Raw genomic sequence first — 16718 nt, forward strand, 5'->3', positions numbered from 1 at the left:
AAGTATCTTTTAAATACATTGTTATCTAACGGCTTCGTCTTATTGTATTGAGTTAAAGTCAGATATAGCCAGATATAGATATTCATGCATGCGTAGCTTATAACTACAGTTGCAGACACACAGGGATCTCACTCTCAAGTGTTCATGGACCAGCTTTGACTTTACCAATATGGCGGATGGCTTGCATATAGCGGTCTATAGAAACAGCCATTAATAGGGCATCTCCCTATACATATCTACAGTATGTGTTTAGTGTTGTAGCTAGAGCACTGTGGGAGTTTGCTGGGATGTTTTGAGAGAGTGATAGTGAATTGCTAGCAAGTTTCTGTTTAGTTGATAGGTGGTTGCTGAGTGTAGTGGATGGTTGCTTTCTGTGCTATGAAGTTTATTACTCAGGCTTAGATGTTTATTCATATTACTGACCTCAAACATAATAGTACGAGTATGATAATAGTAATAGTGATGTTGACTTTGTATACACATAACCGATTTTAATAGATAGACATAACAACATAGGTACAACTCAATCCCATAGATGATTTTTTTGCCTTTTGTAAAGTAAAATGTTATTAAACTGCCATTGGGTTGAAAGATGAGATAATTGGTCCCAATTGCTGGTATATCATTAAACGGCTGTTACCATTTGCCTTCTTCACATGTGTGTCTGACTTTAAAAATAAATGATTACAGAATACTTTGCGCAAGAATCAGACCTTCACGTAACATTAGCAATCCTCCATTCAGTTATCTTTAAACAATTCCCCAGAGATCCATCCCTCAAGAAGTATTTCACTGCACCTGCAAGTCAGAATGACAGGAAAGTATGTGAAAACTTGAGAAAGGAAAAATGGATGGAGGGAAAGGAGGATGGAGAGAGGGATGTGGAACAAATGGGACCTCATAAAAGTTACAAATAAGAGTTCAGACATGAGCTGGGTCCGCCAATTATATGGCACTGCTCTTTGCTCCGCCCCTCTCAGCATGGGGGTGTCTACTAGACTCATAACTCCGCCCACCACAGCTGCTGTTGATAGACAGCCTGTTACCTCAACCCACTCTTTTCTTCTGTCCCTCACTCCTGAGTCCTGCTCAATCACAAGCAGACTTTCTCTATAAAACACAGTCACAGTCTCACATACAAGACACCGAAGACAAAGGAATCAAAGATCAGCTTCCATAAGGCTTTTCACCCACACACTCCTTCTGTGGAGTGGCAGAAGGTTGTGATAAAGGATGACCGGCACAATGCATCTCCTCACGGCCGTTTCTCTGATCTTTACTCTCAGCTCAGCAAGCGCAGAATCAACCGGTGAGTACAAAGTTTCTTTAAAACGTTAAAATGTTTCTTTAATTCATGACTAAAGCTGCCTGGTTTAACTAATAATATGAGTATTTAAGTTTATTCAAATTAACATTTTACTGTATTCTCACTTTTTTCCACATTTCTCTGTCTCGTAAAATCTCACGCTGAGCTGTATATCTCTCTGTAATCTTCTCTCTCTCTTCTCTGTATGCTCTATGACATCATCTCCTTTTTGATTTCTCAATTTATTCGTCCCAACAATGTGAATGTGTTTCTCACAGAGCCTCAGGCTCCAATTGAGATTTTTGGTAACTGGTTGTGTGTACGAGAGAGAGAGCCAAAACCTGTGTTAGTTTGTGTGAAGGGTAGTTCATTCTGGGCTATAGAAGTCATAATGTCTTTAGCAGAAAAGATGAGATTGCATTATTTTATTGAATCTGAAAGGCGAACACAATACTTTAAAAAAACACATAAACATACCCTATTTTTGATGACAATGCAATATTTCCTCCAAGATGTGACTTTGTGAATGTTTGAACATTAAAATGAAAAATAAGTCAAATCACACATGTTGGTAATCACAGCCAGCATGTAAAGCTTTCAGCACACCATCTGTGAACAGAAATTATGCTTTTGAGTAACAAACAGCTCTTTGAAATGGGCAAACTATACTCTTACTTCACAAGAAATCAAAGATAAATGAGGAACAACAATAGCCTTGTTATTTTGGGGAATATTGCTTAGTTGTACTGATGTGCTGATTGCTAAGGCATGAAAATGAGAGTCAGACCATCTCTCTCGGTTTAAATATTGGAAAGACATCATCTTTGGGTCGTCATTAACATTTTTGCACAACATTATGTTTGCCTGTTCAGCCAATGGCACGCTTCCATCACCATAACAACTAACATCTGTATTTGACATCCGGCAGTGACACCGCAACGGTTGTCCGTTCACCTGGTTTCCATGAAGTTTTCCAGTGAAAATGTTCAATGGATAAGATCCAATTCGATCCCTGTCAATCTCGGTTATACAAACTAAGACCAGTTGCTAAAACCAGTTACAGGTGTTTCTGATTAAAAACCTCAAGATATGAATCTGAAATTCAAGCTTTTTCTGCTTATTCTGGAACACAACAGAACAGAAATTTATATCTTTGTTAAAAGTTGCTCACCAAAATGTATGTCACTCATCAAGCACGTTAGTTACGGTCTGGGTTTCAGCATTTGTACACACACCACCATCCCATTTTCAATGCCAAAACATTGAACAATTTGAATGCCATTAGACTTTTGGTTCGAGTCGAGCTGTGTTATGCGTTAAAAAACAACTAATACTGAAACTTCAAAGGACAACAAATCCCTGAACATTTATTTGGCCACATGCAACTGGCTAAATAAACAGGAACAGTATTTACAGTCTTACAGAAAATTACATCAACTTGGGCATCACTCCCAGCATGCATTAGCCTAAGAAACAACCACATGTTTGTGAGCAGTATGCTTCGTGTTTGAGTATCACTTATATAACCTTTAAATAATGTTTTCCCTGCAGTGTATAACCTCTTAACGTCACCGGACTGCCTACCGGATCTACTGCACGGAGGTTTGGCAGAGCAGGGAGTAACAGAACTCTTTATTCTCACAACATTCCGTCTCCAGCCTCGAACCGGAAACACCATATTCAGCCTGTACAATCCACGAGACAACAGCAAGTACTTTGAGTTTTCTGTGCTTGGGAAACTCAACAAAGGTACGTAAACTTTCACTATACCATACTTTGACATTTCTGTAGGAGTTATGATTATATATGTGATATGATGACGTGGGCGTCATTTGCTTTTGTCATTTACTATAAAAAATTGCAATCCAATTTGACCTGAAAATAAAGGTGTTAAGCTCTAAAAATTACAGAAATGTAAAAGATAATGGATCAAAAAAGAAGTGATATCAGACAAAATATAAAAACTCACATTGTCTGTCTCTTTCTCTCTATGTAGCTACTTTACGATATCTGCGCAGAGATGGTAGGATGAGTACCGTTACCTTCAACAACCTGAAACTGGCTGATGGTGAGAAGCATCGGCTGCTCTTCCATTTGAAGGGACTGGAGGTGGGCCAACCAGGGGGCTTCCCACACAACCAGGGGGTGTTGCCGGTGCCCGGGGTGGAGCTCCACCTGGACTGCAGGCTGGTAGAGACGCTGAGAGATTTACCAGCTGTGTTTAATGGCCTAAACGATCACCAGGGAGTGGAGCTCAGAACTATGCAGGGGAAAGCACAAGTATACATCATATTTAATAGCTGCACACTCACATGTTGAGATATATTTGGAGGGTTTTCGATGCATGCACTAATACACTAACATAAACTCCCCATTGTGCTCTTTCTGTTCCGATTGGCAGGAGGAGTTGGAGGAGCTCAAACTGGCATATGGTGATTCAGTGGAAAATGTTGCATCGCTGCAGGACTGCCACACTCATCAGAGCGACTCTGTACAGACCTTAGGTAAAAACTCAATTTTGACATTCCCTGAAGAAAACATGAGTGGTGCATCTGCAAAATCTGCCACCCCAATGTTAAGAATTATTGCTGGTTGACAGGGTGTTCTGATCGGTTTCAAAGGCTAGGGGTTTGTTACAAATAAAGCATTTTTCAGTGGCATCAGCATATGTTTTCGATCCAAGAAAACAGTGGGCCAGAACTAAATCGGCTTAATTACTAAGTGCACTTTTGAGGAATAGGTTCCAAAAGAAGAGATAATGAAAGGGAGACAATATGAAAAAATGGTTTATCTGCTAAAATGATAAGATCAGCGTTTTTGTTGTTTATAAAGGGCTTAACACGAAACAGCTTACAAATCAGATGCTGGAGCTGACAAAGGTCATTAATGAGCTGAAAGATGTTCTTATTCAGCAGGTAAAACCTTACTTCCAATTACCTTTTTGTAACTTTTTGTTTAATGTTCTTAATTTCCACCATCCCTTATTTACAAATCAGATTTTTGTATTTTCACGCTTGTTTACAGGTGAAGGAGACATCTTTCCTCAGAAACACCATTGCTGAGTGCCAAGCCTGTGGTAAGACATTATGATTAGCAAGATATGCGTGATATGCATGGGTTTGTTAATGCATCTATGCAGATAAGAGACCAAAACCAGGCATTTTTCCATGTCAACAAATATCCATGGCAACATGTCAAACAAATACTCCAGTCATGACATCAAAGTCACCAGATCTGAAGCAGGAGGGAAATCATGGAGTGTTCAATTACAGATGTATCATGAATGCTTCAAACCATAGTATAAATGCTAAATGTTATTGGTTAATTCTAGGGCTGGGTGGAACGGAGGTGGTGAAACCAAAGTGCACTCCTGGAGTATGTTTCCGTGATGACATGTGTATAGAAACTGAAAATGGGGTGGAGTGCGGTCCATGTCCTGATGGATACACTGGAGATGGATATAGCTGTGATGATGTTGATGAGGTACGTGTCTGTTCAAGGAGTCATATCAAGACAAATGACTTTTACTTTATCTCCTGAGGAAGGTTGATTGAATTTAAAATGCTGCTAATAAAATAATATTATGGTGTAAATTTGAATAGGGCATGGGATTGAAACATTTAATGTTTCAAACATTGTTTTTATGTTCTAGGAAACATGGTGAAACGTGCAGTTCCTTATTTTGATAGGAGAGTAGAGTTGAGAAAAGTGCCTTAAGCCAGAATTCAAACTCAGGGTTAAATGAATGTCAATGCCATTCATATTCGTGTCGATTGCAGTGCCAGTTTAATCCCTGCTTCCCTGGCGTGAGGTGTGTGAACATGGCTCCAGGTTTCCGCTGTGAGGCATGTCCTCTTGGATTCACTGGAAAACCACTGGAGGGTGTTGGCGTGACCTATGCACAAACGCACAAGCAGGTACGTCACTGATGACTTGGGGCCCTTTTGCATGATTTGTGTCAGAGTTCCCTAATTAAACTTTATGCAAAGTGAAGCATCAAGCTACAACATTAGCCCCAGCACCATTGTTTGCAGGTCATATGTTGTATTTCAAAGTTTAGGCAATTAAAAAATGACAAGTTGCCACTCATATTTTGATATACAGCCAGCCATAACAGACTGAATGTTCACTTATCTCTTCATTTCTATGTTTTCTTTAGGTGTGCGATGATATCGATGAGTGTAAAGGACCAAATAATGGAGGATGCGCCACTAACTCCATCTGTGTGAATTCTGTGGTGAGAACTGATTTGTTCATAATGCACAATATATGTCACATGGACATGCAAACCAAAAGAATAATGCCTCAAAATGTTTGTTACCTTGTGTAGGGATCATATCAATGTGGCCGATGTAAGACAGGATTCACAGGTGACCAGATCAGAGGTTGTAAGCCAGAGAAAAGCTGTGGAAACCGCCTACAGAACCCTTGTGACCCCAATGCACAGTGCACAGAGGAAAGGGATGGCACCATCACATGCCAGGTGCCTTTTTAGAGCACACACATTTAAGCATAAGCTGGAAAAAAGACATTTTGCTCAAAAACAAATGTATTTGTGTACTAGTGTGGCATTGGATGGGCTGGAAATGGTTATCTATGCGGTAAAGACACTGACATCGATGGGTACCCTGACGAGAAGCTGCGCTGCCGAGACCCAACCTGCAGAAAGGTAACTATGGCAACAATGTAATTGATATTGACTTGCCTAGGGCTCTGGTGACATCACTTGCTTGTTTCCGTGAGGGCTGATTCATTTGGTTCCTCTACCAGGACAACTGTGTTACCGTTCCAAACTCGGGACAAGAGGACGCAGATGGTGACGGGAAAGGCGATGCATGTGACCCAGATGCAGATGGAGATGGAATACTGAATGAGCAGGTAAATGCACACATTAGTGTTGTGTTTGATATATTTTATGCAGAGTCTCACACTAATTCCTTTACAAATCTCTTACCTCTTGTTTTTATATCTCTGGTTATGAAGTAAACTTTTTTTTCTGTGCATATGTATGGATTTTAGGACAACTGCTGGTTGACACCAAATATAAATCAACGGAACAGTGATAAGGACAGCCATGGCGATGCATGTGACAACTGTCTCCGGGTAGATAACCCAGACCAGAGAGACACAGATTCTGATGGCCTTGGAGATGCATGTGATGACGACATGGATGGAGATGGTAAGAGAATGAAGAGATGGTAAAATCTTGATGATTTAGTTCACACAAAAGGTTTGTCTTTGTCTTTCTGGTATGGAGTCATTCTCATTTTCGGTGTTTGTTTTTGTTGATTGTCAGGGCTGAAAAACTTCCTTGATAACTGCCAGCGAGTGAAAAATCGTGACCAGCTGGATCGTGATGGGGATGGAGTGGGAGATGCATGTGATAGCTGTCCTGACACCCCAAATCCAAATCAGGTACATGATCTGCCGATACATTCTTCAGATTCTGTACTTTTGTACTATAATAAATATTTATTTTTCTTCCCAGTCTGACATTGACAATGATCTTGTTGGAGATTCTTGCGACACAAATCAAGATAGGTATGAAAAGGTTCACAACTCATGCAACAGAGATACGGGTTCCTTTGCATTCTTACACCAAAAAGATGAATTTCCAGACAATTCTGTCAATGTTCTGTAGAAACTTCTGCAAGCACATTTCTTGTATCCTTCAGTGATGGTGATGGTCACCAAGATAGCAAAGACAACTGCCCGCTGGTAATTAACAGCTCCCAGCTGGACACAGATAAAGACGGACTGGGAGATGAATGTGACGATGATGATGATAATGATGGTATTCCCGACACACTGCCTCCTGGACCAGATAACTGCCGATTGGTGCCCAACTCTGACCAAATAGATGACAACAGTAAGTACACCATTAATCCTTGAAAATACACAGTATGTGTAAACTCCATATAAATAGCAGACATATAACTTTGCACTGCATTCCTAGTCTTCTAAAGTGATAATATACCTTTGTGTAAGAAACTGAAATGTATTATCCTTAGAAAGTCTTCTTAAATCCTTATGAAGAACATACATAAATAATTTTTCAGTCATCCCTCACTCACCTGTTCATCTCTACACAGATGATGGAGTAGGCGACATATGCGAATCAGACTTTGACCAAGACAAGGTGATTGACAGGATCGATAACTGCCCAGAAAATGCAGAGATCACACTGACAGACTTCAGAGCCTATCAGACGGTTGTACTGGACCCAGAGGGTGATGCTCAGATTGACCCCAACTGGGTGGTTCTTAACCAGGTGACAGATTAGCAATAGATTCATAAAATTGTATGTCTCTACAGAAAACTGTTCGAGACGTACAGTACAATGCTGACAAATTATTTGCCTTGCTTCAAAGGGAATGGAGATTGTCCAGACTATGAATAGTGACCCTGGCCTTGCTGTTGGTGAGCGGATGCATGTTTCTCCAAAATAATTAATGACATATTATCTTATTTCTGTTAATGATGCAATTGCCCTCTTGGATGACCAGGTTACACTGCATTCAGCGGTGTGGATTTTGAGGGAACTTTCCACGTGAATACGGTGACTGATGACGACTATGCCGGCTTCATCTTTGGCTACCAAGACTCTTCCAGTTTCTACGTGGTGATGTGGAAGCAAACGGAGCAGACATACTGGCAGGCCACACCCTTCAGAGCTGTAGCTGAACCTGGAATTCAGCTGAAGGTTGACTAGCCGAATTTCTAAATTTATGTCCAAGTTTGTAAGAAAGTCTTGATTGGTTTAACAGAACTCTAACTTTGTTTCTTGCTCTTAGGCAGTGAAGTCCCAGACTGGTCCAGGTGAGCATTTGAGGAACTCTCTCTGGCACACAGGTGACACTAATGATCAGGTACGTCTCCTTTGGAAGGATCCAAGGAACGTTGGCTGGAAGGATAAGGTATCATACCGCTGGTACCTGCAGCATCGCCCACAAGTCGGATATATCAGGTGAGCCAATCGAATTTCAGGTGACTTCATGTCTGAAGCCAAGCAAGCTGTTACTTGAGAAAGAAAAGTGTGTTAAAAATCAAAATGATTCGGTAGACTTCTGTGTGTGTGTTTGTAGGGTTCGTTTCTATGAGGGATCAGAGCTGGTGGCAGATTCTGGGGTGACAATTGATACCACAATGAGAGGAGGAAGACTGGGAGTGTTCTGCTTCTCTCAAGAGAACATCATCTGGTCAAACTTGAAGTACCGCTGCAATGGTGAGAACACAAACACAAACAGACATGTATAATGTTACAAAATATTTTTGTTTCATATAAATAAATCTTTTTCCAGACACCATTCCTGAGGACTTCCAGGAGTTCAGTACACAACATGGCATGGATCCCCTGTAAATAATTCCCATAATGCTATGTTTATACCAGCACACCATTTCGCACAGTCCTATGTGTGTCTCTTTTGTACACAATGTGTGTGTGTGTAGAAATGGGATACGTGTATACACAATGTGTATGCCATTTTTTTTATTTTAAATCAACCTTTTTACTCTTGTCAAAAAACTTCATATAACATTTAGAAAAGAGACGAACAGTATTTTCTGTTATCAGTCATTTAAAAGTTACAATTATTATCTACCTGTCTAGAATGCAGGTAGATTTGCACCAAGTCATTGTAAAGAGAACATTTAGAAGAAAGGAGGAAACATAATAAACCTTTTTGGAGTCTTTCATTCCTATTTGGCACCAATAAAAGAATCATTCCAAGACACTTGATGACATAAATGTATGACTGTACTTCCATCTGACTAAGGTTTTTATGTTCTGTAGCTCAGAAACAGTCATTTTTGGAAGGTAGCATCCCAAATGAAATGAAACCTTGATCTAAAATTGGATTACTTTTTAAAGTCTACATCTCTCAACTTCTCTTTAGTTTAGCCATATTTGTTTGAGCAGCAATGCATTCTAATATTACGGTACTGTATATTTAAATTTATACATGTGATGCTACCTTAGAATTTGGCTAAATGTTATCTTAATTATGCCGTCTTCCTTTTGGAATATGAGAAACACCCTTATGATGCCTTAAAGTGTTGTTTTGGTTGGCCGTTCAGTAGGGTTTGGGCCAGAGTTTGTGTTTGATGGGCATGTTAGTTAGTTTGTTCACACGAGAGGCTGTTTGCTCGTCAGCACTACTGCCAGAGTTGGTTAACAGCAAGAGTAAAGAGTCTCTCCTGCTGTGTTTGCTATTGGCTCATGCTAACCTCAGCAGTTCTTGCCTCTTTTCACATTCCTCTTGTATGTGGAAGCTGTTTTATTAGAGTATTTAAAGGGGGGGAAATGCTTTTAAAATGTTCTACTACTGTTCAGAACATTTGCAAAACATGGGCAGCAGATGGCAGTATGTCCCTAAAATTTACTCATTATTGCTGGCAGCTATTATTAGAACAGTCAGTTCTCTTGGCAATGTTTTCCCTTCTTCGCCTTACCTCATGTCTCGGTTTGCCATCTGAATATTAATGTTTGTAAGACAATCACTTGGTCTGTTAAGAATTCGTCGTTGAATTCATTAACAAAGCAGATGATTATCAAAATAGTTACACAACCAAATGAGTGTGACTTGAATGATGGATCTGAAATGAGAGGTGCTGTCAAATGCCACTTTACTCATTATGAATCACCCTGTAACCTTTACTCAGAGAGGATGAGGGAGAAAGAGTGATCACAGAAGGAGAAGGTCGTGTAGGAAGAGCAGTACCTGTGAATATCACTCCCCTGCAACACATAGCATATCCTATAACACATACACATATGATAAAATGGGGGAAAGGTTACAAAGGTACTGTAGTGGTATCACAGTCTAGTGATTGTATTATTATGGTACCTATTACCATATTCATATATTTACCTGTCATTCTAAAGTACCTAAAAGAACATAATGGTATTACCATAGTCATGTACAAAAAATGTCTAAATACCATGGATTTTGTATTGTTAATTAGTTACTAGTTTTACAAGTGTCCATACAAACATGTAACGTTAACTATTTTACAAACATAAATGACACTTTCAATTTTGTAAAGCAGTGTCCTATTACTTTTCTAAGTGATCATAATGTATAATTGTCACCTACAGGATGATAAAACAGGTTAAAATCTCAGACAATACCAAAAAAATCATGGAAACTTTGGGGGTGAGCTCTTTTGATTTTAGACAATAACCATCCCAACAACTGCCTAGCAACAAGCTAAAACAGTCACGATTTCTTAGGAAAATATTAAAATGCACTATTCGATAAGCTAATGTGTGTTTTTTTTCTGAAGGTCGCTGAAGAACACTTTATCAGTTAAAACAGAGAGGAAACGATTAGCTCACTGGACATCCCTCAATCGCTCGGACTTCGTTTGATAGATGGTTTCTAATTTAAACAGAATTACGTTAGGAGCACTTCAGTCAAAGCTAATAACGGTCACTTACAATGAGCGCGAAAAACAAACCTCGGCACAATGAGGGCGCGAAAATTACGCGGCACAGTTGCACATCCGCTGGTCATGAGCCGAGAATTATAATTAAAAGCAAGAGATCACGACTTATTACGTGCCGCTGCTGAGCTTCACTAAGCAGAAGCACAATGTTCCAAAACGTCCTCGACACTTCGCTAGATGTTCCTGCAATTCCTCACAAACAGCGAGACACACACCTAATCTTACATTCATCTCTCGAGACACAACGGAATGTCCGGCCGGTCGATAATGACAGATTTCGAGGTTTCATTTTCACACCACTCGGCTCGGGTTTCCTGCGCTCCCTCTTTCTATTTTTCCAAAATGGATGAAATCTGGTTTAGAGATTCTCTGACGTCTCTGACAGGGACATAAACACCAAATTTGTCCAGTTTTCCGGTACCAGCGGGAATCCTGAAGCATCTTTCGTCTGTGATTGGCTGAACGCGTAATGTCTGAGGAAATATGGCCATTTATGTACTGAGGAATGCGCGCCAATTCACCTAAACGTACGTTGCGTAATGCGACGTTTCCCAAGGCTCCGCTCTAATACATTTAGCGGTCAGTTAACGCCGAGGACGGTCTGTGAACGCGCGCTCGTGCATGCGCAAAGACTTTTTATTCCCGTGGAGATGGAATCATTGAACTGTCAACGTGACGAGCGTAAAGAACTACTGGTACACAATCCGCCAGACTTGACAATCACACGTTAACTGCCTGTAATTGCATGTCTGGGTGAAGCGGTACTGGATGTGTCAACTGTGCAAAATGCACTTTGACACAAAGGGACACTGAAGTGTGTGCGTGTGTAGCTAAATTCTAATAAGACTTTATTGCTTGCTCAAGGCATCACACATGTTTTGACATTTTATAATAAAACTGACATTCAAGCATAAATCTTCCCACAGATGCCCAATATTTTCAACTAGCGGACAATATAATAGATAGGCTATATAAAATAAAAAGCAGTAGTCACCATTATTTTATTTTTTTACTTTTTAAGTTAACATCCATTTATATGTATATAATGAAAAAATGCTAATTTGGACAATAAACGGAACAACTCTGTCAGGCAGTGATTTTTATTTAATTTATTTTTATCTCTTCACCCTTAAATGGCAATGATTGTCTGCGTTTCGTGGTTAAAAAATAAAATTAAAAGTTATGCACGACTCAGGTGTAAAGTGCGTTTGACGACCTTGTCTATTGTTATGCACATTTTTCCTTGTTCATCTGCTGTCAATCTCGCCTTTTTATTTTCATGCTTTTTCGTGTTCGTGTACCACCATTCTTTGCGAAAATCCACTGTCATTCACAATTTTAAATCCAAAAATCTGGCCGACAAACCAAAAGAACAGTCTGTAACAGGAGACCAATTTAGGAAGGAAGGATGGAGGGGAGGGATGACACTCATTGTGAATTCCGGAAACGCACCTCCACATGGAGAGGTGGGCTGCCACATCCGCGTGATGCTCATCTCGGTCCTCAGCGGCATCGAGTGTGGATTGGTGGGCACGCGGTATTCCCTCTCGTGTGCGTGAAGAATGGGCGTGCTCGGGGAAGCTCGGTCATGCAGCGTGGGCGCAGTGTGTAGAACGCGGGTATAAAAGCTCGAGCAGAGCGGTTGGAGATGCATCAGACAGCAGCTCACGCGCTCGGCTCACACTCACAGGCAGCAGCAGCAGCATCATGGTTCTCATCTGGACTCAGTTCGGCGTCAAACACAAGAATGTCAAGTGCAAAGTGCGAGTGATCCACGGAGAGGAGGGATGTACCTCAGAGGTGAGATGCAGCACATTACATGCAAAAATCTATTTGCATCTATATTCTCCACCATATAATATAGACTCAGACTTTTTGTGTTTATTATATATTGGACAATACAGAGGTATATATTAAATTCTTATGCACCTCTTTTTTTTTTCTGTGTATAAATCTATATATGCATGACAGTAGCTTATATATGTATGTGTATAATGTAATATATAATGTAATAAATTGTAATATATTTACCTTTATTTTTCCTCTATATAATATATACCCTAAGACTTAGAGTATAATATATAATTGAGAATATAGAGGTGTTTATATACATCTCTATATTCCCCACTATATAAAATGCATAAATAGATGTATATATTGTAGAAAAAAAGAGGATGTGATTTTATATTTCCTCTGTATTCTCCAATTTTTTGAGTGATTCACATTGAGTGAAAACACAATACTTCTGTTGTATGAATTATACAAGTAATAATTTATAAATAATAATAAGGTCATCTAATTACTTGCACTTTATAATTTTATATTACATTATTTTTTATTCAATGTTTATGCCATTATATATAAATATATAAAAAAATTGTTTAAATAATTGGTCACTGACAAATTCATCTACTCTGAATATTATGGGAACTCCCTTCATGGCTATGGTACTCACATCTCTGCCTGAACCAAGACAACTATTTTTATTTGGGATCACCCTGTGTAGATGAACCAAGCAGAACTAGAAATGATTGTACTCTAAACTCTTGCCATCTGTGTGTGTTTGTAGGATGTGCCTGAAGAACCGGAGGTGTCTAGCCCCCCATCCTCACCAGAGTGTTTGGATTACTACTCTGTGCTCGGCGTGTCAAGTGACTCGAATGAGGAGGAGATCAGACGGGCGTACAAGCGTCTGGCGCTCCGTTACCACCCAGACAAGAACCCAGACGCAGACGCTGAGGACAAATTCAAACAGATTGCACAAGCCCACGATGTTCTGACAGACCCAGAGAAACGCAGCATCTATGATCAACAAGGTGAGAATAAAGTGCAAGCACAAACATATTTAATATGCATGCACTTGCATTTTAAAAATACATTTAAATTAAGATAGATCGATCCCAGTATCCCACAAACACTCTCATTTCAAATGAACACCGAGTTCAGTGGGTTCCTACAACCCCATCTGAACTGATTCACACACTTGCAGTGCTGGGTACAAATAGCTGCAAACATGATCAATCATTTATGCATACTTTATTAACCAGCAAATTAGCTTTTGTAAAACCAAAGACATGCATGCTAATAAAATCTCTTCAATCTTCAAGGTTTGACCAAAGGGGGTGTGACTCCAGCTGGAAACAAAAGCGACCCCTCTCAGAGCTCCTCAAAAACTGACGCCCACTCCTGGCGCATGTTCTTCAACTTCGAAGTCGACTCCGATGACGACCTGTTTAACCCCTTCATGAGGAACCCCCTGCCCCACCTCAGCCGTCAGCATGGAAACAAGGGCGGGCTCAAGCCATCGGGCGTGGCCGAAGTTCACGAGCTCCTCGTGTCACTGGAGGACATTTTGATGGGCGTGACGAAACGTGTGAAAGTGACACGCCTCCGGCAGATGGACAAACACGGGTTGAGACCAGAAGAGCGTGTGTTCGACGTGGAGGTGAAGAAGGGATGGAAGGAGGGCACCAGGATCACCTTCCCCAAGGAGGGCCATCAGATGCTCGGCCACGCCCCAAGCGACCTGGCGTTTGTTATTAAGGAAAAGAAGCACACCCATTTCAGACGAGACGGCTCGCATATTGTGTACACCACCACCATCACGCTGCGAGAGGTGAGATGTGTACATGTGTACGTGTGTATGTGTGCATGGCTGTACGAAATGTTCCCTCACAGTCGCCGGTACTCAATAAGCCTCTGCAGAGAGCTGTATCCAAATTTAGCATCTCTCCCCCGCAGCCTCAGAGCACACACTCTCCCTCCCATCTCACACACCGCCTCTTCAGCTCTCAGCATCGTCTCACACACATTCTGTCATTCGCTCCTCTCTAGCAGTGGATCCTATTTTGCCTATACGCCCTCATGTATCCATTTTCTAAGAAAACTATCTACAGAGCAGGGTTACAAATATAATGATGATATATACACAATACTGCAAATCAGAATCAAATTAGCACCTTATTTAACAAAATATTAATAAAAAAAACCCCAGAAAGGGTAAATTATTTTGGACAGATTTTGGAACTGATGATGAATATAGGTCAATTAATTGTCCTGGCTGAAATACCAGGAAATATTCAGTCCATATTTGGTCATTCTAAGATTATCGGTACTGATAAGTCACCCTGATTGGACAATATACTGCAGTAATATTCATAAGACAGCAGAATAGAATTAAAAAATATTTTATAAAATATTTATTCCACAATATATATATATTGGCCGAATAACAAAGGTGTTCATTAAATTGACCATCCTGCTCTCTAAACCTCAGATTTGGCATCGGCTCTTAAAAACAAACCTTTATTCTTTTATTCTTTCCAGCTCATTTCCATTTCTACTTTCCTCGTTAGCTCTCGCCCTCTCATTTTCCACATCCACTTCATCTTTGTCTTCCCACGCTTACCCTCCCGTCCCCCGCAGACTGGAGCATCATTGAGAAAGAGAGCGATTAGCGGCTCTTTTCTGCTGTTGTGTAACTGTAATTTTCAATCTGTCTGGCCTATATTCCGCCCGCGATCATACTCACATTATATAAAAGCATCATATATAGATAAGTGGATTAGACCTCATAACATATGCCGGAGGGGCATTGTAGCTCTTATGCTGCCAAAGCACTGCAGCTTGTTATATAACAGATCTCAAGACAAAGACAGCTACTGAAGATCGATACAGACCTTTATAACCTCATCAAAGATGACACAACGTTTAACTGTTTTCCTTTTTTGTGCTTTTCTCCAGGCTCTGTGTGGGTGTACGGTTAACGTCCCTACGCTTGACGGACAGATGAAGCCCCTCCCATGCAATGATGTCATCAAGCCCGGCTCAATGAGGAGGCTAATAGGGGAGGGGCTTCCCCGAGTGAAGAACCCCGCCCAGCGTGGAGACCTGCTGGTCGAATTTCAAGTCGTTTTCCCTGATCGCATTCCCCCGAGCAGCAAAGAAATCATCAAACACAGCTTGGGACAGTGTTAGCTAAAGAAAACACGCTCATTTTGGTGACAGACTTAATGTCAGCTGTTTGTCTCTGTGAGGCACACACACTCAAGTGTGAGACGAGATGCTCACACAAACATATATATAGGTATGTAATACCTGTGTGATTCGTACAGAGATGAAGTGTTTGGGAAAAACACACGAACAGCTCACGCACTTAACACACACCTGCACTGATGGTGCAACTCTGAAGTGTTAGCATACTTCTTTAACCATGACGACCTTGTACTCATGTACAGAACTGTCAGTGATTTAGTCTCTATGAGAGATCCCTGTGTCATGTTCCAATGAATTATTTGTAAAAAGTATATTGAAAAAATGTGAATTTCAGATATGACCTGGCATGTATGATGAATGATGAACGCATGTTTTGTAAGCAGAAATAAAGTTTTGTTAATGAAATAACTGGAATTTGGTGTTGCGGTCTTTAATGTGTCGAGCAATTAAGATATAAGATGAAAAATACATGCATGGAATGATGCATGCATTCAATTACATATGAGGGGAAAAAAGGTGTTTAGTGATTAAGGTCAATTTTAAGGTTTTCAGACTAGTCCGAAATACACATTTAAGTGTTTATTGCACTTTATCTATCTCCATAAGCAGTTTTCAATTACAATACATATCTTTAAAGGCCATTCTCTTCAAATATTTTTTTCTTCTGATGCACTGTGACCAAAATCTCCAAAAAAAACTTTACAGTTTTATTCCGGACTATATTTCTAAGGTTTAACAAAGGGGTTTATTCATATACAGTATATACAACATTGTAACATTATTATGTAACATTTTATTCCTTAAATATAGTGAAAAATATCCAAAATCCCGTCTGTAAACAACTTTAACTCTAATGTCAACACAATGAAACAAGAATTGTGAACTTGGCTCTGTCCAGATTTCTGTTCTGGACAAATATGCAGTCAGACTAATTTGCATATTCAAACATAACATTTCAGACAACTTGTAA

General features: G+C 40.1%; 2 protein-coding genes across 2 annotated transcripts; both read left to right on the top strand.

Moving 5' to 3' along the window:
• The first annotated feature begins 1064 nt into the window (after positions 1–1064).
• thbs4b (thrombospondin 4b) lies at positions 1065–9039 on the top strand. The gene is made up of 22 exons (XM_052538027.1): positions 1065–1309; positions 2858–3055; positions 3303–3586; positions 3708–3810; positions 4139–4221; positions 4331–4382; positions 4638–4789; positions 5086–5223; positions 5466–5543; positions 5637–5789; positions 5871–5975; positions 6077–6184; positions 6326–6485; positions 6603–6721; positions 6795–6847; positions 6982–7175; positions 7399–7577; positions 7678–7726; positions 7813–8009; positions 8101–8273; positions 8392–8531; positions 8608–9039. Exons 1-22 carry the CDS (start codon positions 1234–1236, stop codon positions 8664–8666), a joined length of 2853 nt encoding a protein of 950 aa, XP_052393987.1. The 5' UTR covers positions 1065–1233; the 3' UTR covers positions 8667–9039.
• Positions 9040–12384: 3345 nt separating this feature from the next.
• On the top strand, positions 12385–16162 carry LOC127941407 (dnaJ homolog subfamily B member 5-like). Its single transcript, XM_052536410.1, has 4 exons — positions 12385–12553; positions 13323–13569; positions 13861–14369; positions 15497–16162. The coding sequence occupies exons 1-4, from the start codon at positions 12461–12463 to the stop codon at positions 15728–15730; spliced, it is 1083 nt and encodes a 360-aa protein (XP_052392370.1). The 5' UTR covers positions 12385–12460; the 3' UTR covers positions 15731–16162.
• The last annotated feature ends 556 nt before the right edge of the window (positions 16163–16718 follow it).

The sequence above is a fragment of the Carassius gibelio genome, chromosome A21, assembly GCF_023724105.1.
Source record: "Carassius gibelio isolate Cgi1373 ecotype wild population from Czech Republic chromosome A21, carGib1.2-hapl.c, whole genome shotgun sequence".
In the NCBI taxonomy this organism is placed as follows: domain Eukaryota; kingdom Metazoa; phylum Chordata; class Actinopteri; order Cypriniformes; family Cyprinidae; genus Carassius; species Carassius gibelio.